Source organism: Nothoprocta perdicaria, unplaced genomic scaffold (assembly GCF_003342845.1).
Source record: "Nothoprocta perdicaria isolate Ctin4 unplaced genomic scaffold, notPer1 scaffold_0, whole genome shotgun sequence".
Classification (NCBI taxonomy): Eukaryota; Metazoa; Chordata; class Aves; order Tinamiformes; family Tinamidae; genus Nothoprocta; species Nothoprocta perdicaria.
Window position 1 is genome coordinate 6,332,911 of NW_020454092.1, and position 25,997 is coordinate 6,358,907.

Consider the following 25,997-nt stretch of genomic DNA (forward strand, 5'->3'; position numbering starts at 1 on the left):
GGAGAGATCAACCCTGTAGYCACTGTTTATATTGAAGATAAACACTAAGCTTAAGGTCCAAAGGGATWTGAAATTCTAAAATGGAAGAAAGCACCCAAAGCTGTGGAGCTGTGCATTAGAAGAAAGTTTAATACAAGCAGCTTAGTTCAGAATGATATTTTTTTCTGCTCTTACAAAGAGAGAACAGAAATCTGCATACACCCCTTTCTCCTCACTCTCCTGTACACGCACACACCACTTCCCTGGATGCAATGACTGCCAGTCAGTCCAGCGTTCACCCTCCCAAGAGGCAAGAAGTACGAGCCATAGAGCAGGACCTTGGAGCAAGATTTAGCAGATGAGGCCAGAAGCCACCATGCACAAGAGACATGGGCTTAACTGGCAAAYGTTCAGCTGTCAGGCAGCCTTCTCTCCTAATCCTTTGAGATGAAACAGACTAGAGATACAGGAGAACTTACTCAAAGTCATTTTATTTCTGCAAACTCAAAAAAAATACATTGATTTCCCTCCCTGTTTTTAAATAAAAATAACCTATCTTAGCTGCCTTTTGTTTTGTCGCCACCGCTAAACTTTAAAAAACTCTTCAATACGCCGTTTTTTGGGTGGACTCGCTGAACATCTCTCTCCTTCCATATTCTGTAAGGCACTTTGAGGATCAAAGTCAAAGCAAGCATCAGCTGCCTCCAAAAGCAAAGCTGCATCAGCGTCATCTCTGTTCTCAGAGAAGGTCCTCTCGAAAAGGTCATAGATGGTCTTCTGCTTTGGATCTGACTGAAAAATTAGAATAGACAGAATGTGCATATGCATTGCCAAACAAAAACACAGCAAGAGACAGTAACACAACATTCCCACTTCCGTTACCCCTTTCCAGATTCACTAGCCAACAAAAAATTCAAGGATAGAATTCCAGAAAGGACATGGCTAAGCTGGGTGCTAGGCTGCAGAAGGAATTTTGTCTTGTCTGAATCTGAACCCCATATAAAGTCACACACCATTACCTTCCTTGTTGTGGAAGAGATGTATGCAAAACACCACGGTATCTTCAAAGAGGAGGAAATATCCTTTTAAAAGCACCTTCTCTATATAAACTTCTGTCACAATCCCCCAGATTGATCACACGTGATCAATGGCAGCAGGACTTACTCCCTCGCAATAGAGATCCTCCTTCACCCCGTAACATCCTTGGGAGAGCTGCAGGCAGCTGGAGATCCCAAGAGGAAGGCCTCGGTGTCAGGAGTGTTACCCAGTTGTGCCCTGCCCGATTTTTGCATTTCCCTCTCACGATCCCTGCCTGTGCCTCCAARGCACTGGAGAGTCTGCTCTGTGGCATTTAAGGCAGAAGAGTTATTAAGGCAGCCTGCAAATCACCTAGCCATATAAATGCACAAGCCAAAGTCCATTTGCCTCTCCCAGGGACCACTGATGTTCTTCCAGGACTTGTAATTACCTTAGGGTAGTAATCAGTAGGTTCAGCTGTTTCAGAGAAATTTGCTTCAGAAAGACCAGCTTCACCCAGGATTTTTATTTTCTCTTGAATCATTGGCCTAGGAGTGATAAATGCAGGTATTACTCTTAAGAATGAAAATAACATGCAAGATACCATCATCCAGACAGACACAGTCATTTACATGAAGAAAGATACAACAAAGATATGAAAGGTAACTTTCCAGCAAGAACTTGTGAGCTCCTTAATCTGTCCTGATCTTATTTTTGATGGATATTGATCAATCCAGTAAGTAACAAACAAGAAGAGAAYGTGATTTCAGGCTAATTTAGAGGGGATACACATTCAGGAAAAAAGCAGTTGAATGTAGCAACACTAATGATATGAACAGGAGGATGCAGTTAAAGGGAGTCTCCATAGGCTGCGTTCGGTGTCTGAGAGAGGCAGAGGCAACACACATGAACAGCCACATCAGCATTTCTGGGCTATCTCMAAAGTACAGTGGGAAGAATCCATCTGTGAGCCAGTGAGGAGACAACACTGGCCCAAGAGGCCTAGAGAGGTCCCCAACCACATCTCCAGACTGGACGCTCCAAAAGAAACAAAAAATCACACCAGAGCAGCAAGATTATACATTTAYCAAATAACCTTGTTTTCTCATTCTCCCTCCTTTAAAAAGGATGCCACTGTCCTTCTCTGAAAAGCTACTTTCCTTCCAGTTAAGCATTAATAACTGCATGGACAGCATTTCACAAATAAACACAGAATTACTGTCATTAACTTTTTTGTGAAACATGGGCAATGCATCAGTTTCCAGATGCCCACATTGTGGGGTTATAATTATTTGCCATCGAGATATTCTGGGAACCGCACAAGTTCACTCAGTTCGCTTGTTCTTTTAAATGAGGTAATAAAGATGTAATTTTGGACTTTCAATGAACCAGCTGGCAATAATTTCTTTTCATCATGTGCAGGTCAGTTCCCTTGCAGCACTAAGGATTCCCCAGAACCTCCATTTCCCTGGTCCCAGTGACTTCTGCACCATGACGGCCCTGGGCACAGCCCATGAAGCCCAGGGCACGCTTCCCCACAGGCAGCTCAGCAGCATTGCTCCAGGTCACCTGCAGGGTTCCCAGCCCCCTGCCTAAGCACTTGGCAGCCAGACTGCTACTCAAGACTTGACCCATGATGATACAYCAAATGATCCCCAGTTCCTTTCAGCTGGCTAGTCCTCACAGTACCCCAGCATAAGAATGCTCCGGGCTGTACCTAAGACATTTGCTTTTCTTTACCCAGAACCTGTAAAGGTGTCAGATATATCTGCTCTCCTACAATTTCTCTCAACAGCCCTTTCTTTGTCCTGCTTGCCACCCACTTGGTTATGTCTGTTGTGGCCAGGCTACATCAGCAGCTCATAGCAGCCCCAGGTCACAATCACTGTTCCTCCCCTTGCAGAGTTTAAAAACACCACTGACATTAAGCAACAAAGTCACATAAGCAACAGTGAAAAAAGGTGGAGAGAACCAAAAGGATCTCTCTGCACTTCCTACCATAAGAAGTCATCTGCTGTGCCTTTAGCCACCAGGTAGTGAATATTAACAGAGCTCGTCTGTCCAATTCGATGAGCCCGATCTTCTGCTTGGATCAAAATCTTTATGTAAAAACATGACAAAGAAAATAAAGTGAGAACTTCAGCCTTTAAGAAATAACATAAGACCCGTAGAAAAGGGAGCTCTCCTTTCTTGTGCTTCTTGACTATTTTTTGTCTGCATCCTGCTAACACCTGGAACCCCCAGCACAGACTAAACCAAAAGTCACCMAGAGTGGCAGCGCCCATAACTGGTACCAAGCACTTCTCACAAGCTGCTTTAAACCCTCCTCCTCAAGACAGTCAGTGGGACTTAAGTAATTCAGATGAGGCTCACTCATGCAGGACTCACTCTGGAGACTGCAGAGTAACACAGGATTATGCAGAGACGCTCTCGGACAGAGAGCACTGCCCTCCACCAGCTGACTCTTTCAGGTCACCCTCTCCATCCAGTGAGCTGTCTGACCAGCCTCGCTGGCTCAAGCCCAGGCAGTCGGGTGTGCAGAGACAAGCATGGGGAGAAGAAATGGGTAACCCTAGAGGACCAGCACCTCTCCTCCCTGAGCAACACCATCTCTGCTCAGCAGGCAGCATCGTGCCCACGTTCCCTACCCCTGGGTTCCAGAAGAGCTCTGCAAACACCACCAGGTCGGCAGCAGACAGCGTCAGGCCCATGTTTGCAGCAGTGAGGGACAGGACAGCCACAATTTGCTTCTCTGAGAGCTGGAACCGCTGGCACAGGGACTGCCGCTCAGCTGACGGAGTGGAGCCATCAATGCGAATGTATTCRACACGCTGAGAAAAAGACACAGGAGGGAGACACTTAGCTGCCTTGTATCCCCTTTCCTGTCCCCCCATTTCATGTTTTAGAGGAGCTTTGCTTCCCTTCCCCATACCAGKGCTAGGAAAGTGAAATAAACTGTCAAGCTTAAATAGTGATGGAGTTAATGAGTCTCAGACAAGCACTTACTTTCTTCTCTAGCTCTGCAACTATTGCATCCAGCACTATCTTGTGATGAGCAAACACCAGGAATTTATCCTTCCCACTCTCCAGTAACTCCAGGATGTATTCTCTACATTAAAGAGGTTAAAAAAAGAGAAAAAAAAAATCAAAAACACCACAAAATCCACAACTCTGAACTATGTGCTGAGAGAATACAGGCTTTACTCACAACAAATTTAAAAGTTACTGTTCATCCATGCATGGAAATCAGGAACCAGTTTAGCATAAAAAAAAATAATTAATGTGCAGGTAGCATATTAATCCCCTACGAATTAAAACCAAAAAAAAAAGTCTGWAGAAAAATCCAGTCATTTTTAGACCACCGGCAGACAGCTGTCTGTATTTATACTTGAGTAAGACCTAGAACCCCCTGATTATATCCTAACTGAAAAATGACTTCACWGACAATTGACTGACATCACCTATTCTTACTTGACTATCCCATTTACTTTTTTATATTATTTATATGGTTACTTAGAATTATGTTCATTTTAGAAGAAAAGGCCTCTAAACACATGGCACCAGGATATCCTGAAAGCTGCTTTTCTTCAAATTGACAATTTACCACAGCTTAACAAGCTATAAATATTTTTAGAAACTATGCATATCAGCCAATGACAAATGAGAAATAACAAAAATGAGAGGTTCCTTCTAAATCAAATTAAAAAGGATTTATTAAATCAAAACATTTGGCATTTGCCATGGGCTAATAGTGTAATAGTGTACGCATAAATGGGTTCTGCATTTCAGCTTTTATGTAGTAACTCACAAAGCAATCAGGTCAGCTATGAACTGAAGCCTGAAAAAATACCTAAAAGCCTAAAATGTGTAACTAAGTATAGTGACAGCCATCAGAGCAGATGATAGAAATGTCATCTTTTCTTTAGAACAGCAAAGCTGTTGCCAAAATAAGCATTACCAAGTTCTTTGCTAAATACAACACAGCTTAGGTCAGTAGCAACTGGCAGAAAACACCAAGTGGGATTTCCAGCACTATATTAAGATGGATCAGAGCTTTGCAACCAACTCCCTGTGTTCTGTGATGTTCAGATCCCAGTTATGATAGTATCATTTAACAATGAAATCTAGGAGAAGAGGGAGACTGCTAGGTTTAAACCAAAACAAATATCAAAATGAACATTCAGTCCAGCAACCAGATGCCAAGACATTACAATTATTGAATACCTCATTCTCACACACCCATTTAACAAATGTCCAGTCATTAAAGGGCATAGTAGCCCCATAAAAACTGTCATCAAGAACAAGGCATGGGGGCTGTTGATGATCCTAAGATAGCAGTGATAGCTGGATGTCATTGCACATGATCAGGTTCTAGTAAGTGATATTTTAAATGGTACTAAAATCCCAGAAATGAGAGGACTGTCTCCTATCTCTCAGTGTCTACAGAGTAAAGTAAATACCACTTCACAGTTTTATATTCAGTTCACCCTTGCAACTGAATATTAAAGGAAGAAACTCTTCTAACTGTTCACTAACATAAAAGGAAGAAACTCTTCTAAAGAAACGAGAGCTGGGACTCTGCTGCACTGTGCCAAACAAGACAGATTCTGCAGCAAGGTCTGAGACTGTGAAATCACACAGGGCACACTGGCTGGTCCCAATATTCAGAAGGCCATGAGCAGCAAACTGCTGGCATGCTATTAGCATCCTTCTTATTACAAAGTCATACAAAATGACCTAATATGACTCCTTTACAGTCCCAGCAGAAAGGCTAGGAATGAAAGGACATGAAAAGTCACAGAAGGAAATTATTCCCAGGGAGTTCACAGCACCCTTCTGGGAGAAAATTTTTGTTACTGAGGTCCCATGGAAGCTCTGTRGAGGAGCTAAGCCAGGAGGGGTCGTGATACCCTCAGAACCACTAAAACTAAAGCTCACTCTTTCTCATAACCTGCTTGGATCAGGGTTTCTGCTGCAACAGGACTGCAGCGTTTGCTTTCCTCAAATTCTGTTGATACTTTYGGTTTCATTACTCCATCCCTCCCTAAACTGAAATAGGGTCTTGAACACTAGGGAACTTGATCCAAGTCCCAGACACTGAGCAATTTCAGATGGTTCAACTGACACTGTTTAGATCCATATCTAGAATGAAATCAAAAGGATTCATTCAGCCTAGGAACTCTGACAGAAGCAAATGTTTAGTACATTGTAATTAAATCTTTTTTTTTGGTGGTGTTTTTCTGTTTCTGTTTTGTGCTGGCTTAGGTTTGTGCTTCATGTCCCTGCACTGTTATCTCTAAGGCACCATTTTCCTGCTCTCAGAGGAAACACGCATTTTGCTAGGTAAGCATGAAGTGCAGACATGCAGCTTACACGACTGARTGGATTTTAGCTTCTGCTGTTCTGTTGTAGAAGAGGAGAAGAGCTTCTTTTTCCTGTTGTTTCTGCAGAGAGGAAGATAAATGTGTGTGAGTCTCAGAACTGCCTTTTATTCTTAGTTACAGATCCTAGAATAATTCAGCCTAAATCACACAACGTGGGGGGTGCTTCTGTTACCACCAGACTCGGCTGATACTCACACCCTCACATTTCKGCGACCAATTCCCTCCCTATCCTCAACTCAACTCCTACAAGTTGGGTGACAAGCATATCACAAATACAGTTTTAGTTCGGAAAGCATTTCCCAACTAAAATGGCAAGAAACAGTCCCAAGTCCTTATAGATCTGCATTAGAAAAGCAGAAGCTTAGGACAAGCATTTGCCATGCACAGAGGAAAAATAAATGTAAAAGTGCATTCTTCCCATTTTTGGCTACAGATGTGTTCCACGACACAATGTCAACAGGCTTGGGAAGGTGCATGGGATGCAAGGCAACGCTGAAGAGTCAGCCCAGCAGCAAAAGAAGCATAAAAAGACTATTACAAAGGACTAATGAGAAAGGAAAAAAGAGCAAATAGTATTTGACAGAAAGGAAAAAAATCCAAGTATTTAAATCAAAAGAGGAATAAAAAGATAATTTGTTTTGATATTCATTTAAAATTATGCTCTCAGCAGGTTTTTGCTGTCCATCTATGGAGGGTATAGCTCTGACTTCCTTCGGAACAGGGGATTCTGTTTTCCACTGATGTTTTTAATTCAGTCCTAAAACAAACAAACAAAACAAAACAAAACAAAAACACCAAACCCCAGCAAATTCATCCTACCCAGAGGCCCCTGCAGTACCAATGGCTCTTTACAAAAATATTCTGACTTACACTTTCATATCCTTTGGCCATCCTCTTTGCCGCGTCTGCCAGGACAGCTTTGGTTTTTGCGTTGATGCCCTCGGGAGCCACCACCACCATCTTGCGCTGCTTTGCTGGGAGCTGGGAGAGCACGTCTGACTTCAGACGCCGGATCATGATGGACTCTTCCAGCAAGATTTTCAGTTCCGTCAAGTTGGATGATCCAGAGTAGTCCCAACCCCACGGCATCTGGCAAAGATCAAAGCACAATTATCAGCATCAAACTTAAAACAGACAGACTCTTCTCACYTGGAGGCAATGTGACAGTGGAATAAACTTGCAGGAAAACTGAACAAGGCAAAAAGCTGATTATCAGCAGGAAGTATTGGGAAACTATAGGGAATCTTTCCTCCTAAATAAATAAATAAATAATAATAATAATAAAAAAAGGGACATATGCTTAATACTGCCTTCAGGCAAAAAACAACYGCCCTGTCTGAAAATAGCCAGAAAATTTCACAGGAAGAGGAAGATACTTCCGTTCTCTGCTTCTGTCTGTAGGCAGGCCTTCAGCACTCAGTGCAGCTGTTAGACTACATTTTAAGAAGAAAAGTCTTCTTAAGACAAAAATCTTCTCTCCTGGCACGAGGACAAAGATCCTCCACCCAAACACCTTCACAAAGCCCCTCTACTTGTTTGACATGCCCAGTAAATGCAGGATCAAAACCGACTGTTCTACACTGTGACCTGTCTCTTGATCTGCTCCCTGATACATTCTGTTTCTATTGCTATCGTGTTTGGCTCAGAGGTTTCCAACTCTTGTGAAACATAAATAATTTCTGGCTCAAAATATTTCACTCAAAGTACCATCCCTTCAAAGTACCATCACTTCAAAGCTCCTCTGAAAAAACCCTTTATTTTCTCCTTCTTGAAGCACTCACTTCCACACCTGCCYCATAGTTCATGAGTCTTGGCACAAACAGATACATCTGTGCCATTAATTTTAGCTCATCGCTTCTCCCTCTGGTAACCTCACGGCCCATAATTTCTTCTCCAGGAAAGAATAACTAAGATGACGAGCAGTGGCACCAAACCCGGTAAACTCCCCAACCAAAACAGCTCTCAACAAGATGTTTTTGGACAGGACACCAATGAGGATTTTCACCCGGACTTAAATGATAAAGGGGTAGCTTCGTGATGAAGTTTCATAAAAAAAGCAAATAAAGCAAAATTACAGTAAAACAGAAAATTATTATAAATATATATATATATTTATATGGGGATATATATATAWCCCATTGGGATATTTATATATTTTTATATATATTTATATGTATATATTCCCCATAGTTCTAATTCTAAGCCCCATTTGCAATATTGCAACATCACCAAAAAAAAAAAAGAGGCACTAAAAATACAAGCTCTGRTCTTTGAGCAGCAGTCCAAAGTAACCCTTACACATGCATAAATACACATACATACTCATGAATAACATGAATAAAACAGGAACAGGAGGAACCTCTGCACCAAATATTTTCATCTGCTATTCCACTATTACTTCATATTCATTGTCATCATAGTTTTAAGCTTRAAAATACTTCACATTTTTGTCTTCCCCAAGAGAAATTATCTACAAGGGGAAATTTGAAGTAAAATAGGAAAAACTTCCAAAACCCTCACTATGACCTCCACCCAACTGTAAAATGGAGGAGACAAAAATTCATACCAACCGGGACTAGTAATATTACTTTATTAACAGATAGTGACTTTATTAACAGATGGTGCTTGGATGGAACAGGGAGGCAAATACGGCATGACACACAGCAAGAAATCAAACGGGTCATAGACAATTAAGACCTCACTGATATTCAGAAGTCAGTGTTCCTTCTTCTGTGTGAAACATCATATAAAAACGTGCAATGCTATTGCCATGTTGCACGGGTCTGAACCACGAACAACTGCGGATTCCAGCACCTACAGCCACCGCTGCATTTAATCTGGTCCTGCACAGTTACAGYATCTCCCCGTTACCTGCAGCTGCTTCATTCAAGCTAGCAAGAATTCCAGCCCTAGACACAAAGCCAGTTTGGGTCCTGTGGAGTTAYTAATTCGGCTCTGGAAACAGCAGAGTGGTGCCCAGCTAGAGGAAATAAACGCGTGTGGATCTAAGCCAAGCGCAGGTATTGCTGCACTGCACCCTGCAGTGCGCCACAAGCGTGGGGCAAACACATCCCTTGGAATGCACGGAAAGCCGGCAGGTCCTCGCTGGGCTCAGGAGCCCTAGGAGTGCTGCAGCACTGAGCTACAGTCCTGGGGCCCCTTTCTGCAGCTCCTGAAATCGCAGGGCCAACAGATGTAGGGACCCAGCTGGAATCCAGTGTCATTCAACTCATGAAGCCCATTATTTTTTTTTCCACTTTTATAATAAACGATACATGGGGTAGTGTCCACRTAGGACAACCCATTCCAAAAGAGTAACATCACAACTGAAAGAAAAGGGCACAGGCAGAGCACATACCCTGCCCGCTGCCATACTGAACAGCACACAGAGGCACAATCCCAGCACTATGGTCCAATTTTCGTGTTTCTTCTATGGTGACTGCACTGCTGAACAATTTGCAAACAGGGAACAGGGTTGTCTTGTGTTGTGCCTAGCAAGTCATAAAAAAAATTGTTCTTGAAACTATTAAAATATATTTCAGTATATCCTAGTGAAAAGAGAGAGAGAGAGAGAGAGAGAGAGAGAGAGAGAGAGAGAGAGAGAGATTTCTTTTGCCAAAATACACGTCTGACTTTGGTCCATAACATTCCAGAAGAAATGCATCAAATTGTGATTTTCTAACCAAAGTGTTACAGCATCTTACATGACTCAGTAAACTTATTACAGTGCTAGAAGCTGCCAAACTCTCACCAATTCAGAGCCTGTGTTCATATAGAAATTATTTAATATTTGCCAGTATCAACCAGTTTGAAAAATGAATTTATGGGCTGTGTTTTGAGAAACAGATTAAAGATATTTTGCAAATAACCAGGTGACATTTCAGTTGCTGCATTTTTAATAATAGAGACGCTAAGATGTCGAACTGCAAACTGATAAACTTTTATGTCTTTTCTGATCAAACCTGTCAGGTGGTAGCAATTTTATGCCATGAAATTCAATCTTTTCAAATGGAAAGTTATCAGGATATGGTTTTAAAATGAATGATTCAGGTTTGTCAACTTGTATTTAATCTTACAATGTAATCAGATTTATTAATATCAAAACATTTTTGCATAGCACCTTTCATCCAGAGAGCTCTTCAAAAGCTTTACAAAACCTCTCTGGTTCTGTGCAACACCATTCCCTACAGCCGCTTTCAGGGCACAAAGAAAAATCTGTCTAAATAATGAAAACCAAAGTACCACAACAGTTCTTAAGGGAGGAAGCAGCTCTAACACCACTCCGGATTAGAACCACAAAAAGGAGTATGAGGGACATACTACAATCAAAATGCAAGTTCCATTCACTCTTAGCTGAGCAGATCTATCACAACCCAATATTCAGAAGTAACCTWCCTAAACCTAGCCCTATCTCTCCATTTACCATCGTTGTTTTTCTGCTGCAAATAAAAATATTCTTTCTAAATTYGCTCTGTCGTTTACTAGCATTAGCTGTCTAAAGTGAACACTGAGGAGAYAGCAATGTTCAACTCCCTGGCAGAGCTGGGTCAAACTGAGGAACAAAAATTGTACTAGCAGCCCTGCAGAGGCTTTGAAGGGGAGCTGATGCAAACTGTGACCTCCACATTGAGTTGCATTGTAGGCTGGAAACTCATTTATACAGAATACACTGCTACAACGTGGATTGTGCAGAACAATTTTATTTCTTTTATCAATTCAACAGCCTACCTGAGGTCCGTGTGCCTTGTAATTGAAGCAGCAGCCACTCATGCAAAACTTTACCCTCAAAGGGTTTATGAAACTCCAAGCCTATTCAGGCTCGCACGCTGCAATTGAACCTTTCTTTCTGCACACCTTTGTTTCCCTCTAGGAGCCATTCTGGACACTGCTCGGGCAGGGATCTTTCAGCAAAGATAATGAAACTCAGCAGAACATGCATCCCTTTCCCTCCTTCCCTCCCTCTCTTTSAGCTCTTCCTCCACATGATTCCTACTACGGATGGAGATGTCAGAAATTTCTGTTCTCTGCTGGAAAGCCAGCAGCGCTTTGCTAGCACGAAYGCTGTCACCTTTCAGACCTAAAGCTCCGTGCCTGCAATTCCGCACTTTAAATAACCTCACCTTCATCAATAGTGTCAGTACCAAGACTAATGAATTGTTCATGTATCTTGCACATCTGGATGTATATACAACAGCACTAAGCAGGCTGTGAAAGGAAAAATGGACATTAGATCTAGGAAAAAGGCAACTTAGTGACTTCAGATGAGATGGCTGTATAAATCTTCTTAATGGCGTCTTCTTGGCACGCATTAGCTACCATCAGAGAAAATCTGAGAAAACACAACATATAAAAGTCCTACAAGTGGACATATTTACTTTCGTACAATACACTGGTGATGGGCCATTTTTTTGTAAATATTTTTGGTGCGYTATGTGGTCATTTGGCATTTCCAGCTTCTATTCCAGATGGTTACTGCCTGATTGTACAGAAAACGAGGCACAAGAAATCAAGTGGCTTGCTGGAGAACAAAGCAGAACAAGTCACATTTGGGCACTGCAGGCTSCTGCTCACACTGCCAAGCCACTCTAGGCCACACACTAATCACTATCTGCTTGCCCTGCAGCAGTTAGAGAGGGCTCTTGTTCCAGATCAGGACTCACTWGTGACTTTGCTTCCCTTCTTTGTTTCTATATACGCAACACAAAAGATCCCAGAGACTCAATGTACAACAGGCAGCAGCAAAACCTCCACGCCCAGTGACACATTTTCCAACGCACACAGGATTTGCCTGGAGATGGCAAATTCATCCACAGATGAATTGCCTATGTGTAAAGYGCAAGGCAGAGACTTGCCATCGTGGCTGCAAGTCCTGGCTTCCTTGCAAAGCTGAGATCTTGCAATGCCAGAACTCAGGAACTCTGCTCAAACTACAGTTCAGTAGCTGGTAAACAGAAAAGAATATATTTTAAAATTATGTTGGGGACCATGTCCATGGCCTGAATTAAGAGAGGGTAGAATACAAAGATAGCCAGAAGTCACTTTTTAACCTACCTGGAGGCATAAAATCCAAAATCCTATGCAACAAAGGTCTTGCATTGTTAAACAATTGCTAACCCAGTCTAGAACCTGTTTTCTTTAATCAATTAGCCAAATCCTGCAGCTGCTCAAAGAGCCCACCATGACTTYGTGCATTCAAAGCACCCTAGAGGTGTTTTCAGAACAGGCTGCTTTCCCCCAGCTATGACCAATTTGTCACACAGCTTTTTAATTCAGGGTCCTTCTGGGCAGGTTTTGAAATGAAATGTCAGTGCCACCACATCTCGGGTCCACTGTTTAATTGCAACATTAAGAGCTTCTCAGGTTGAGAGCCTTCAAAACGTTGCCATGGAGTGAAAAGGAGACTTTTCTCAAGAAGAGCATTTAACATCACACTCAAGAAGGAGAGGACGGAACAGCCTCTACTCCAGGGCAAACAAACAGTTTGCAGAGCTGCAGTGCCCCAGAGTGACCCCCGGCYCTGCCCCACACTGAAGTACCTTCTTGGCATCGCAGTAGCGCAGGCCAAAGCAGTGGAACTGCGGGAAGAAGGCTGGCTGCACAGCCGCAATCTGCGTGTAGAGCTCCGCGGGCCGCGACATGGCAGGGGTGCCCGACAGCAGAATCACTCTCCTGGCAGCCTGGGAAAGCAAARCCAGAACATTTTCATCACAGCTTTCTAGCAGGAGCCCCACCTGCTAGAAGAAACCCCCCTTGCCCCAGGAGAACCCCCCAGAACTTTGTTCAGGTAGACTAAAGAGAAGAAAGAATTTGTCACCTTCCAAAAACATTCCTGCCCTTCACTGTCTAAAGATGCTCCAGGACAGTGCTTCACASTACTAGGAACAGCTTCTTACTCACCATCCACACGATGGAAGGGAAGGAGACACCTATTTTTATGACGCTACTTTGAGAATTTGTATTTACCGCCTAGACACATCACTCTCTTATGCTTGTCTCAAAGATTTATTTGGCATCAAACGTTGCTGGARTATGACACAAACCCATCCCAGGTACATCTTCACCCCCAGAATAAGTGTCCTTGTAAGAAGCCTGCCACAGCATGTCATGAACAAACTGTCTCGCTCGTGGAAGCAGAATGGGTCTAGATAAACTGGATTTTTTYCCTTTTCTTTCAGTTCTATTATATTTTTCTTTTAAATTCTACTAGCAAGAAGACAACAACAATGCTGCTTAAACCTGATCCAGAAGATGCCCACTTGGCAACCAAAGTGAATGCTAGAATATGAGTTAATAAATAAGAAACATATAAGAAGATTGTACAAACAATGCTTTGTACAGGAGATAGGAGGGAAAGCCAAAAAACAGTTATCTGAAGTAGCTGCTTCTAAAAAAGTGGAAAAAGATTACATCACAGTCCACAAAAAAAGTCCAAAAATGTATTCCTGCCCTYTTACCTCCARTATTATATAACTCTATTATTAGAGGAGAGCAACGAATTTCTACTGCTGTAAATTCACATATAGTAGTTAAATTATACATGCCTTGTAATTTCCTGCAATGGTTTAATGCAGATCATTAAAATAACAAAGAGATTCTTGAGTGACATCTGTACCAGCAGCTCATTCACATTTAAATGAAAAAGAAAATGAAATTCTTTTATCATTTCGCTGAGATCTACCAGCCACCCAATCTATTCAGCTGATTCATTCACTCGCCATCCAAATCTCGTGGAAAAAAAAGAGTTCACAGATCAGCTAGCGGAAATTAATTTCGGGATTCTTTATCGGGCATTTATATATAGGCTGGCAAAGTGGGACTTCCCTTCCCCCTCTGTCCAAGCAGATSAGAAGGAGATGTGGTCACCAACAGGATCAGACAGTTCCTTACATTTTTTATGCAGTATTTTTATTAAAGTAAGTAAGAGAAAAGTTTTCATGTGTGAGAAGGCAAGTGTTAGTTCACACACGACAAATGCCAATCAGTAAAGGAGCAGGTCGCAGGGGCTCAAAAGTTATGAGATCCCACGAGAGAAGAAAATAATAAAGGAGAAATAGGGTCAGTTCTTAAAACGAAGGTAGTAGAGTAGAGCTGAGCAGAGCCTGGACAATACGTGCTGCTTTGCAGAAGTCTTTGAGGAGTTCACTGACAGCAGCCTGGGGAATCTTTTGAAAGGCAAGACCAGCTAGTTCCATAGTGGCAGACAACCTCCGAGTTAAACTTCCTCCTACTAGACTGGCAGGAGGCCACTGAGGTTTGAAGTGTCATCTTTCCCACCAGAATGCACCTCTGTCACCTATCCCYGTGACTGTTCTTATAGCTACTTTCCTGGGTGATTAGTCAAGGGAACCTGGACACTTACATGATTAGTGGAGACCTCTTTTGTAGCCCCCATTTAAGGTGCAAGAAAAGACATCTGGGGCATTGTAGAGTTGTACTTGTGCACACAATACATCAACCAGGACTTAATTCCCCAGCTGCGACAACATTTACAAAAGTCATTTTTGAAAGTCAAAGAGTAATTTATGAGATGTTAACCCCCCCGAGAGACACTTCCTTTAGAGGTCAAAATCCAGCACCCAACTGATTCCAGGGTGTGAGTGGGGTGGTTATGCCACAAAGAAATAATTGAACATGCAAAGAGCCTCATTAACATACAATGACTCTCTCTGTTTTAAATGAATTTCACAGCATGAGTTCTGCCATATGCTAACAGATCAACTTATTTAAAAAAAAAAGAGTGACTGGTTCAGGATATACAATTACCTGTATCCCCAAAGTTGCTTACTTGGTCTTTTCAAACTGCTTAAAACAAGAACACATTATTCTGACCAATGAAAAATTTCAGAGTGACCATTAAACAACAGAGAATCACTTGATAAAAAGGAAAAATTTGATAAAGGGAAAGGGTTGTAGCTGTTTTAACAGTTCATTTCTGCACTTGGGTGAGACAGCAACCTGTATTTCATAGAAGGATCCTCTAGTGGGTATCCCCAAAATATAAGCACCTCTTTCTCCAACACAGAACRTGTGCTCAAGGGTGACAAGCACCTACAGCTGGAGAAGACACAATGACTTCCCCTACTTAACAAGGAAAGGGAATTGGAAATTGTGAACAGAGCTAATGRCGCAGCACAGGCCTGGAGGGCCCACAGCTTCTCCGATTTCAGGACCAAGGTCCTTCTCTCGGTGGGTGACAATTAGCAAAGGTTTCTTTATCCAGCTCCTATGGAATTTTAATGCCTAAAGACAGCAGCTATTTATTTTGCACTGGAAAGGGAGAAGTTGCTTTTTCCTCTTCACCTTCAGCATTGACCTATTTCCCTCTATTATTTTTGAGCATCTCTTTATTAAAACAAGCACATTCAGAGTATCAAGATTCCAGTTCCACAGTGTATCTGGACTTCCGTAGCAGAAACAGAGATCCTTAACCTGCACATATCAGGACGCACATCATGCTATTAACCTGAAGAGCAGCTCCAAAGGAACGCACACACGAGCAGTGGAGCAGAACTCACACGGAACACAAGGGAAAAGAGTCCACTTTATGCCACCAGAACCTTTGATTAGGTACTACTTTTATTTCTCTGTTTTCTAAACCAGTTTTTCACTAAAATTTTTCTAGAAGGCTTCCAAAATTTTATCCACATTCYACTGGGACATTCCCCAATTTCCACTGCCTTGGGACACTCGTGCAATTACAGAAGAACAAAGACAACGCAGCATTTGGGTTGGTCAAAGGATGCAGAATCATTTTCACCCAAGTCCCCAGCAGACCCCAGCACAGATCAGTGAAAAGCCTCTACTTTGTTGTTTCTTCTTCATCTACTTCCCCTGGGGCTTTGATGTTTTCTGCATACTGGTAGCATAGAGAATCCCCCTCCAATGCTCATGTCTATGGRCCAGTCTAGTGCTGGAATCAAAAATAAAACCTGCAACACGACAACATTTTTTGCCTTGGAGAAGCGAAAGTCAGGCAGAGTCGTAGGAAACAACCAGTATTGAGAGTAAGCTCAAGAGAAKGTACTCCCAAGCATGAGCCTGAAAAAAAAAAATCACCACAGAACACAAACAAAAAAGAAGATGACAAGGAGGTCTTATTGATTGTCACACATGTGGATCAGGGGTAGAGATTAGCCACCGGCTCAGCCAAAGCCAAGCAACATGAGACTAGCCTTGCTGGGATATGAATGGAAACAAGAGCAAGGGACTTTCTTCTGAACACAGGAACTTCTTTCTTCCTTGGGTACCATCAGGGACGGGGACAGATCTCACACAGCTGCTGGCACAGACCAGCTGGCATGAAAGCTGGCCGAGTGTGAAAGAGGATTTTTGCCACATGCCAAGACATCAAAGGACTGTTTTCAATTACAGTTTTCAATCCACACGCCTCCGTATTTTTGGAGGGATGTACACAGGCTGAGCACAGACTCCACCACTGACTCGACACAGGCAGATGAAGAATTCTCCTCTGTGTACGAGTCGGCAGTCCACGAGTTTGCACATCCACAGGGAGTAAGAAATCCTGCTGCTGCTATKTCAGCTCACTCTACTGCACTGTTTGGGCAACGTTTAGTTCCTCCCTTCAAGTTTTGGTCAATAAAAATGGCACGTGGGCATGCRCATCCATATGCTTTATTCTAAAGTGATAGTAATTTGGGTCAAGCTACCAAGTAGGGAACGTGGCACCACATACTTGAGGCCATTATACAGGCAAAAAGTSTTTCTGATCACATTTCCCATTGTCCTCAAGCAACACTTTCCCCATTTTCTATCAGTTTAGAAGCAAAATCTGTCATAAAAAACATYGAGAGCTACACAGAGGAAAAAAAGTTCTTGTTTTTGACAACAAATAATTGTCATTTCCCCTGCATGGCTTTTATCAGTGTTGACCAGGAAAATCAGAGCTCTTGTGACTTCAATGCCTTCAGGCACCTCACTTAGTTTTCATTTATTTAGAGGGTTGAGAACCTCACAGGAAGTACAACTAACTATGGCCATTTAAGAAAGTTTAGAGGAGGTTAAGGTCACCAACAGTTAATGCTGGGCAGTGGCACTGAGGCAGTTCTAGGTTACTGGCACACCTTGACATTGCTTCTGGCGCATCCATCCCTACTGAAGGGATTGCCTTAAGACACAGCTGTATTTGGTATCTTCTGAGCTCCTGCCTTGTGCTCCCTTGTACTATTCTAGTCCTTTAAATGGAAGGAAGCAGAAGCAAGAATATTATCCTCCAGTCTCAAACATCTGGCAACAAATAGCAGCACATTTATCAATTGGTCTTATCCAATAGTCTCATATTATCGTGTAAAAATACTAAAATGCTCCCATTTTTACTATATTGACTATTTATTTTACTGTCACATTGCTGTGCTAACTTGATACAGACAACACAGGACAGTTACTAAACCTAACATTCAAGTAATGAAAACTCCCCACATCTTGACTGTTCTTTCCAATGAAAAAACACGGCTGTGATGCTCTGTGTCAGTAGCGAGCACTACATCACTAGTAGTTGAGGACAAACCTACTAACTGGCCTAGTTTTCTGGGTATCTAATAGCAAATGTTCTTAAAAAGGTTCCAGTCCTTTCTTACCACATATTGTTTACAGTATGGTGCAAACACGAAACCCTGAATTTCAGTCTCCTGAAAGCGTTCAGTTTCAGAAGCACCAGCTCCCAATTCTGTACGACCACTGATGCAACAGCACAAAACAGTAAATTCTCAGTAGGTTCACAAAGGCAGGTAATCTCCATTTAGTAGGATATAAGTGAGTGAAGGATGATATCTTGTAGCCCACAGATAATTTTGGCAAAACGATCCTTACAAAGCTACACACAGAAAACTGAGGCTGCTTTATGAGTATTCTGCAGAGAGGTGAAGTTGCTACTTCATGGGAAACATCATCATTTTAGGACATAGATCCCAGGTACTGTACATGAAATTCCCAATACTTTGGGCCTTCCTACTCAGTTTCCAAGCACTAGAAGCCTTTCCAAAGCCAGCAGAGGAAAAGTATTAGACCCTTAAATAGAATGATGAGGTTATCATTACAAAGACAACAACCTTTAGCTTACTATTAACAATCTCCCAAATAAAAATTGGTTGTAAGTGGCACTACCAGGATTAGATCAAAGGAGCTCTAAATCTCTTTTTTGGGGCCTCACTATCAAACATTCACGTGGGGAGAAGCAACTAACAGAGAAAAAGCCTGCTCTTGGGTCAGGATAGCGCTACCTAGATTTTCATTGGCACAACTGCCGATCTGAGCTGCTCAYTCCTACACCTGGAACAGAGAGCCTYGGAAATGGACTGCTGAAGGTCTGGCCCACGCATACGCACCTTGAGGAGAGGCATGGCCGCTCGGCAGCGTGCGGTTTTCACGTTCTTTAGGAAATGAGATTCATCCTGAAACAAAACAGGCACAAAAACGAAGAGAATTGTGAGCCACAGTCCAGCTCCAGGATAAAGAATGAATTCCCAGCATCCTTGTCTACCTAATATTACAAGGCTGTCATCAGAGAGGAGGTTTCAAGAGCTGGGACATCAGTTTCTGAACATGAAGAAAGCAAGGGAGCAGCAGGGCTTCCTGCGCTAAAATCCACGGTTGCAAGCAAATGGAACAGAAATCAAATCTTAAAGTCATGAATTTCAAACAAGCACAGTGAGCGAGTAGAGGGGGGAGGAAAGGGGAAAAGAAGGAGAAACACCATTTCCACCACTCATATTCATTTGCCAAAATGCATCCTTTAAATGCAGCAAACACAGGAGGCCTCCACACTGCCACTTCCCTAAACAAAAGGGTTAATGAAAACCACAAGAAAAAAAGAAATCTAATTAGGATCCAGCTGTTTTGCTGATAGGGCTCACCAGGTGGATAATGGCCTCCTACCTGAGACATCACCCCCAAACAGCTCCAAACAAACACCTCCATTTCTCCTGCTGTAGCTAGGCAGAACTTAAGACAGAAAAGTAACCGGCACCCTCCAAGGGTACATTCTTATCTTGCCACGTGTGGATGAGCAAGCAGCCATGCATGCAGGACAGTACAACTGTTTAACCTCCCAGGCACAGCCCTCTCCCTCCGAGGTAACAAATAAGCTACATTAATGGCCCCACCAGCAAAAGAAGATTGGAAGAAAAAGCAAAAAAGCACGACACTCAGTAGGACTATTCTCATCCATAAAAACATGTACAGTGTTGAAATCCTAACAATGTAAATACATAGAGGGAAGACCTGTCAGCTCAGGGCTGGTTAAAGGGACCAGAGCAACAGACTCAGAGCTCAAGTCCCTCCACCTCCAACAGCAGCAAACACAAATCAACGATCTGCATTTCCTCCCTCCTGATGGAGGGTCTGGGGAGTGGGCAGTGAAAACCAACCCCTGCATGAGAAATCTGGTCTCCCAGGTCACTCTGTTCCCATCTTTCCCAGTCACTGCTGGGAAACACAAGCGCTATTAAGTTCCAGTTGTGATTAATTTGGGGGACAGGTGCATTTGTTTGTTGATAACCAGGTTGAGAACACTGAATGCTCACAAGAAAATATGTCAGCACTTTCAGCCTCTATTGATCCAAGCTGAATTTGACATACTAGATATTTTGAATTTTTACTAAGTGATACCCAGAGGAACGCCTATTGCCACAGCTCCTTAAAAAAAAAAAAAAAAAAAAAAAAGCTTAAAAATGGCTTTCAAAGTCATTTACAAAATAAATGCCAAAGGACATGCCCAGCCATGAGGAAACCAGAGCAGTGTCATATCCAGCAAAAAAGAAAATCTCAGGACTCAAAAAGGCAAAGAGACTCTATTAGTCATCTTAAAAGGTTTCAGAGTAATCTACTACTACTACTTATGAACAGAGTTGTGATCACAGCCACAATTACAATATAATTTCAGTCCCRAATAAGGCCTCCTTGCACTTCTCTGCTGTACAACACAAAGGTTACCCCACTTAGAGCATGCAATTAAGTCCAGAGATCACAGTGCAACACTTACAATGATAACTACTTGGAAAGCATCTTTGAGTTGCTTGTCCATCTTGCTGAGGAGGTCGAAGCTGATAATGTTAATCAAGCTTGCTGTTAGGTTGTCTTTGCTAGTCACTATGACATTGGTGCTATCTGGACTCAAAGACGGAAGCCACCTGTGAAATGCCTGGAAGAGAAGAGAGCAACTAATGGCATTTTGATTCTCATGTTCACTTTCAGGATCCCCAAGCCCTCCACAAATTGTAACTATGCCCCCGATGAATGTTTGAACAGGGGGCCACACCATCCACAATTAAAAATAAGCAGGAGCACAAAAGGGTTAAGCAGCCAACATCAAGCCAAGAACACTGCCAGCAGGAAGTTCAAGCACAGAAGGCCAAAACCACTTCCGCAACCAGGAAAACTTGAAAGGGTTTAAATTCTTACTTCTTACTGAAAAAGCAGCTCTGCTCTGCAGTAGAAATGTACATAACCTCCTGACAATTTTATTTGCTACTCTCAGAGCCAGAATAGGAATGCAATGACCACTGCTGGCAGGGAAATTTACAGTTTTCCTTTTCAACAGGCTGTGAAATATAGACTTCCAGGCAGTAAATATTTCACACTACAGCAGCACTTATTCCACAGCCACAATGAAATACAGCTCCTCCTAGTTAAAAACAAACAAACAAACAAAAAACCCACCACCTATTCCACTCCTGGTCCTGCTATAAATAAATAAAAATCAACCTATCAAGCTGACATCTCACCAGCTAGCTGCTCTRTGACAGCAACTGAAATGCATTGGGTGATATTTATTCAAAACCACCTCTTGAAATGCTGCACATACCCAAGGAGCAGATCTTTCCCCAAACTCAGCTGTTAGAGACTGAGCATCCACCATTTCACTTGTAATTCTGTCCCCCAAGGGTACCAACCACTCTGCAGTTCTCTGAGGAGAACTGGCAATGAAGGTTTGGTCCCTACACAAGCAGGGATGGCGGGGAATTGCATCCCTGCCCCAGTCCCTTCACTTGTAGAAGTACCTCTGCCCATGTAAACCTCACGGAGGAAGGAGTCACCACGAGCAAGGGCCATTCGTTTCTGTAATAAGCAGCAATGCAGATCGCCTGGATAGTCTTGCCCAAGCCCATGTCATCTGCAAGAAGTAAACGTCCRTTTCTTAAAATTGCAAAACTGTGGAAGAGAGAGAAGAAACACATAAGAGTAAAGAAATGGTCTAAAGCCTGTCCCTGCAGCTAAGAAAACAACTCACCAGCTGCTTAGAGCAGGCAAGGAGCCCTTGGTAGAAGAAATAAGGAAGAGGGAACAGAACTAAATCCTGCAAACCAYGGAGGACACAACATTGAATAGTGTCAACTATAGTGTCTTCAGCCCGCACCATTGTACCTGAAAACTAGAGATGCCTCTGCARATTAAATCTATACAGTGGATCTCTTGGAAGTGATCTGCTTTCTTCAGTAAACTCCGATCTTCTCGCTCAGCCTAATGCAAATGAGCAACACACACATGCACATGCAGACGAGTGTGTGCACACAAGTCATAAAGCTTGGAGCTCAGTCCAGCTCTTAGAAACTTTGGCCTCATACAAGCAGTAGTCTCAAGACTTCAGCACATTCTTTTCATTATATTATTTATGTTCTTAAAGTTCATTTTAGTCATGCTAAGAAAACACTATTAATAATAATGCTATTTTAGTATCAGATAAAGAATTTTCTGGATTGCCTCTTCATGTCAACAACCTATTGACTATAGGTAGTAGGGATATTATAAAGGTTCTCCGCACATRCAATTACTTATTTAATCATTTTTAATTTTTCATGGCCTGAGTGAAACTTTCCTGGAGGTACCTAATATTAAAATATTAAAAAAGCAATTGGGTAAAACAAACAAACAAAAAAATCAAAAAGTCATAGGACACTTAGGTACATACTGAAGCAAGGGAGTCAGATCAAAGCATAATTTGAATAACTTTACTATTTGAATAACTTTTATTATCTGAATAACTTTACTATTTACCTGACTCATCATGAAAAATTCTAGAGAGAAATCAGATAGCAGTATGTACTAGGTACGTCACTCAAAAAAATTTTTTTTTTTTTTTTTAAACTCATGGTGAGTTTATCTAAGTCCCAGAGTACAATCACCCAAGACTCTCTAGAGATGTGGAACCCTCCAAGCAAGATGATGAGAACAGACTAGCAATATTGAGCACCCAGTTCTAGGCAAAGGACTAGCTCTGCACATGGATAGGACCTACTTCACACCTTCCCGCTGAAAGGGCATGAGGCTCGTCACAATTTTGGAGTCCACTTTTGAAAGGTCGGCATCAGGAAAGTCCATTGTCTGYGACGTGGATCTCTCTATTTGAGTAGCAAAGGTCTGTATCACTGCACTGGGCAGTGGCTCCACTTCTACTGACGCCAGACTCTGCACCACTTCCACTGCAACGAACAGAGCAGCCTGTTATCAGAAGGGACAACACATACAGCTTACATTGCCAGTGTCACAGTGAGTCTGTTGACCCCATCAACAACATATTTCTTGCCCTGAGACAGCTCAGGTAAGCACTGCATCACACACAGATGTTGGCCTGGCTGCTTCCCGTAAGTCTATTTCAGCGCCACATGATGAATCACATCCCTGCCTCTTGTATTTAGACTTGGCTTTAAAGAATTAAATGCCTGATGCCATCATTCAAGGTGACTGCTGCTAATGCAGTTGGAACTGCATTATTCACATGGCTCACAGCTTAGAACACACTTAGGAATAAAAGTAGGGATTTAAGCAAAAAGCTCTGCAGTGCCTACAAGGCTGGAGCATCTTCATCTTGGCTTTGGGATTTTGCATTAAACATTGACATTAAAATCTGATGTCTCCAGCAACCTTAAGCACGTGATCAGAAGCTGAGATAATTACCTAAAGAAGACCATATATATTCAGTTTTGCAAACTCTTTTCTCCTRTTCTTCCCCCAATTCACACAGACTTCTCCCAATACCACCCAGACATCCTTTGGGGATGTGGCACTCGCAGCAAATCCCAGCTCCGAGTTTTCCCAGATGAAAGTAATTCGCAGCCTGAATTTGCTCACAGGCAGCCACTCAAACCCCTCCACCACTGGTATTTCGCCCATGCAGCTCCTCACCATCATCTGCAGCACAGAACTTTTCCAGTCAAACCAAAGGCAATCAAAGGATCCTCCATCATACAAAGATGTTGAGGCCTTCATCTTTTTTTTAAGTTTTATGCCTTGTGATAACAAGCAAAGCATAGGACAATTTATCTCCCAGACAATCTTATATCAGTCCCTTCTGGCAGCTTTCCTATCCCGCCCCAGAAAGAGTTAAAAAACAAAAACAAAAAACAAACAACAACAACCCATTTAAAAGATGAGCTTGAGCTGAGACTAGGAAAATCATATTTAGTAGTCAGTCTTTGGCCGCTGTCTTAGACACAAAAGGTATCTCCACAGTAGGCACAAAAATTGGCAACATRTGCACAGAAACTTTATTGTGGAAAACAATCTTTTCTCTGTTTAGTGCTCAGTTTGTATATAAAGCCAGGAAGATACAGAACAACAGCTTTTGCAAAAATAACCACAGCTACGCAAACTGAAATTAAGATATACTCCAACACTAGAAAATGCATTTCCAGGATTCAGTTGGGTATTTTGTTATCTCCAAAAGGAAAGCAGTAGAATGGACCCCTGCTATATGAAGGGGGAAAGCAATTCTAAGAAATATACATATGAAAAGATTTCCATTCGCAGCTGGGCAATAGCTCAAACTTTTTTAACTCTCCAGTTTAATTTGTACTTCTTCAATAGCAGGAACTCTCTCCACGAGAAGTACAGCACAAACTTGTTATTACGCTCACAGACTGAGCGATGTGTTAGCATAATTGCTACAATTTGCTCACTGATAATTCTGTTGCTATTGTTCTGTACATGAGCTGGGAGAGTGATTAAGATATATCTGCCACCAGCATGAATCATCCAACAGACATTTTTTATTGAAGTGACCTTTAGACAAAGATGACTGAGCAACTAGGCAAAGAGACATTAACCTCCACAAACAGTTCTCAGCTAACAAATACCACTGCAGGAAACGGCAACYAGCCTTAAAAAATAAAGTGTTGTTTTGAAGTAGGTAAATGAACAGGCACAAAGTTAATGCTGTTCCTCAAAAAGGCATGTGTTGGAAACCTCAAATACCCTCATAATAAGATCCTGCAAGAGCATCTTCRGATTTTTTTTTCCTTAAATCTGTGGGATTTTAACTATTTCCTATAATGTGAAAAACACTGCACTAATGGAAATGAGTTATATGCTCCAGGAGATGCTAAGTTTGCTCAGTCTGCCTAGCACGTGCTACTGGATCCCACTGCATGAACAACTGATCCGTTCCTGCAAAGTATGCAAGATCATCAACTCTCTGAAACTGGGGACTATCAACATCCTAATCCTGGAATTCCATAATAAAGACTCCACCAAGACACATTCAYTTGCACTCACGCTAAAGAGCTGCTTATTTTACAAGCCTACAACTACAGCTAGTGTTCCTAAGGCAAGCAGCATAGCAGCATCCAGATATTCAATTATTAAACATACTTTATTATCCAGTGGAAGCAAGAGCCAATGCTGGAGCAGTACAACTCTAAGCCACAGCATTTCAGCTCTCTAAGGACTCGTGCAGAGCATCTTGCCTAGTATCTGCTAATGCTTCTCCCAGTCAAACTGCAGCAGCATTCCTTCACGCAAGCACTAAGACAAACACAGCAGGCCACCCAGAGTGGTAAATAATAATTATAAAATACTTAATACTGATGTTTTTCATCTCAAAGCACTGTACGAACTTAATATACAAAGCTAAGAAGCAGCTGTGCTGGGAGCTCACTGCTGAGCTTGGATTGTTCCGCAAAGTGGCGTCCATCTTTCAAAAATAACAGTTGATGTTTCACTTCAGCGAGTCCCAATTTTACCAGCACTGTACAGGTGCAAAAAGCCAGAATTCTGCTAGTCTGCTTCTACCCAGAAATGAACACTGTAGCAACACTAAGCACTTTGATTCCACTTGAAAAGAGAAAATGATACTCTCTGAAAGATTTCTTTGCAAAGCCTTTTTTTAAGGCACCTACCAACCTAGCACTGAAGCATTTCAGAACATGATGAAGTTCTGCAGAGAGCATCTACTTCAAGCAGATCTGCACCATTCAATGAGAGAAGCGAGCAGTGTTTGCCCCACAGTCAACTCAGCTATAGGAAAGCGACCTCGATTCCAATCTGGTACATCAACTAAACACCTAACAGTTGTGTGCTGCCTGCAAAGCAATTACTACGAGAAGTAAAATATGAGGCTGAACATTATCASCTAGGCAGTGAGCACCCAGACAGTGACTGTGGATGAACTGATTGCTACAGAAATCATCAGTAGACTTGAAAACCTAGTGCCTTGACCTGAAAAGAAAATTTGCTGGGTGTGAAATGAAACAGCATGACACCATACACACTACTTAAGTCTTGTAGCAAACTAAAGCATGAGTTGGCAATAAAACAGTCTGACATGTGTTTGCTCTGTGCTCTCTTCTGAGCAAGAAGTGGCTATGCCAACTTCAGAACTGATRTGTG

General features: G+C 42.2%; 1 protein-coding gene across 2 annotated transcripts in view; it reads right to left on the reverse strand.

Annotated features, from left to right (window-relative positions):
• Positions 1-525: 525 nt before the first annotated feature.
• Positions 526-25,997, reverse strand: part of SMARCAL1 (SWI/SNF related, matrix associated, actin dependent regulator of chromatin, subfamily a like 1) — a 31,085-nt gene continuing 5,613 nt past the window's right edge. Inside the window, exons 6-17 of one of the 2 annotated variants that reach the window (XM_026054192.1) lie at positions 22,637-22,813; positions 21,395-21,507; positions 20,377-20,535; positions 18,722-18,787; positions 12,917-13,057; positions 7,251-7,469; positions 6,370-6,440; positions 4,003-4,105; positions 3,645-3,827; positions 2,995-3,095; positions 1,448-1,544; positions 526-771 (exon numbers count right to left, since the gene is read on the reverse strand). In XM_026054192.1, coding sequence (XP_025909977.1) covers positions 565-771; positions 1,448-1,544; positions 2,995-3,095; positions 3,645-3,827; positions 4,003-4,105; positions 6,370-6,440; positions 7,251-7,469; positions 12,917-13,057; positions 18,722-18,787; positions 20,377-20,535; positions 21,395-21,507; positions 22,637-22,813 — 1,637 coding nt within the window. In that variant the 3' untranslated portion in view covers positions 526-564. Of the gene's footprint in view, positions 772-1,447; positions 1,545-2,994; positions 3,096-3,644; positions 3,828-4,002; positions 4,106-6,369; positions 6,441-7,250; positions 7,470-12,916; positions 13,058-18,721; positions 18,788-20,376; positions 20,536-21,394; positions 21,546-22,629; positions 22,814-25,997 lie in introns of both variants that reach the window. The other variant, XM_026054185.1, reaches the window with a different exon arrangement.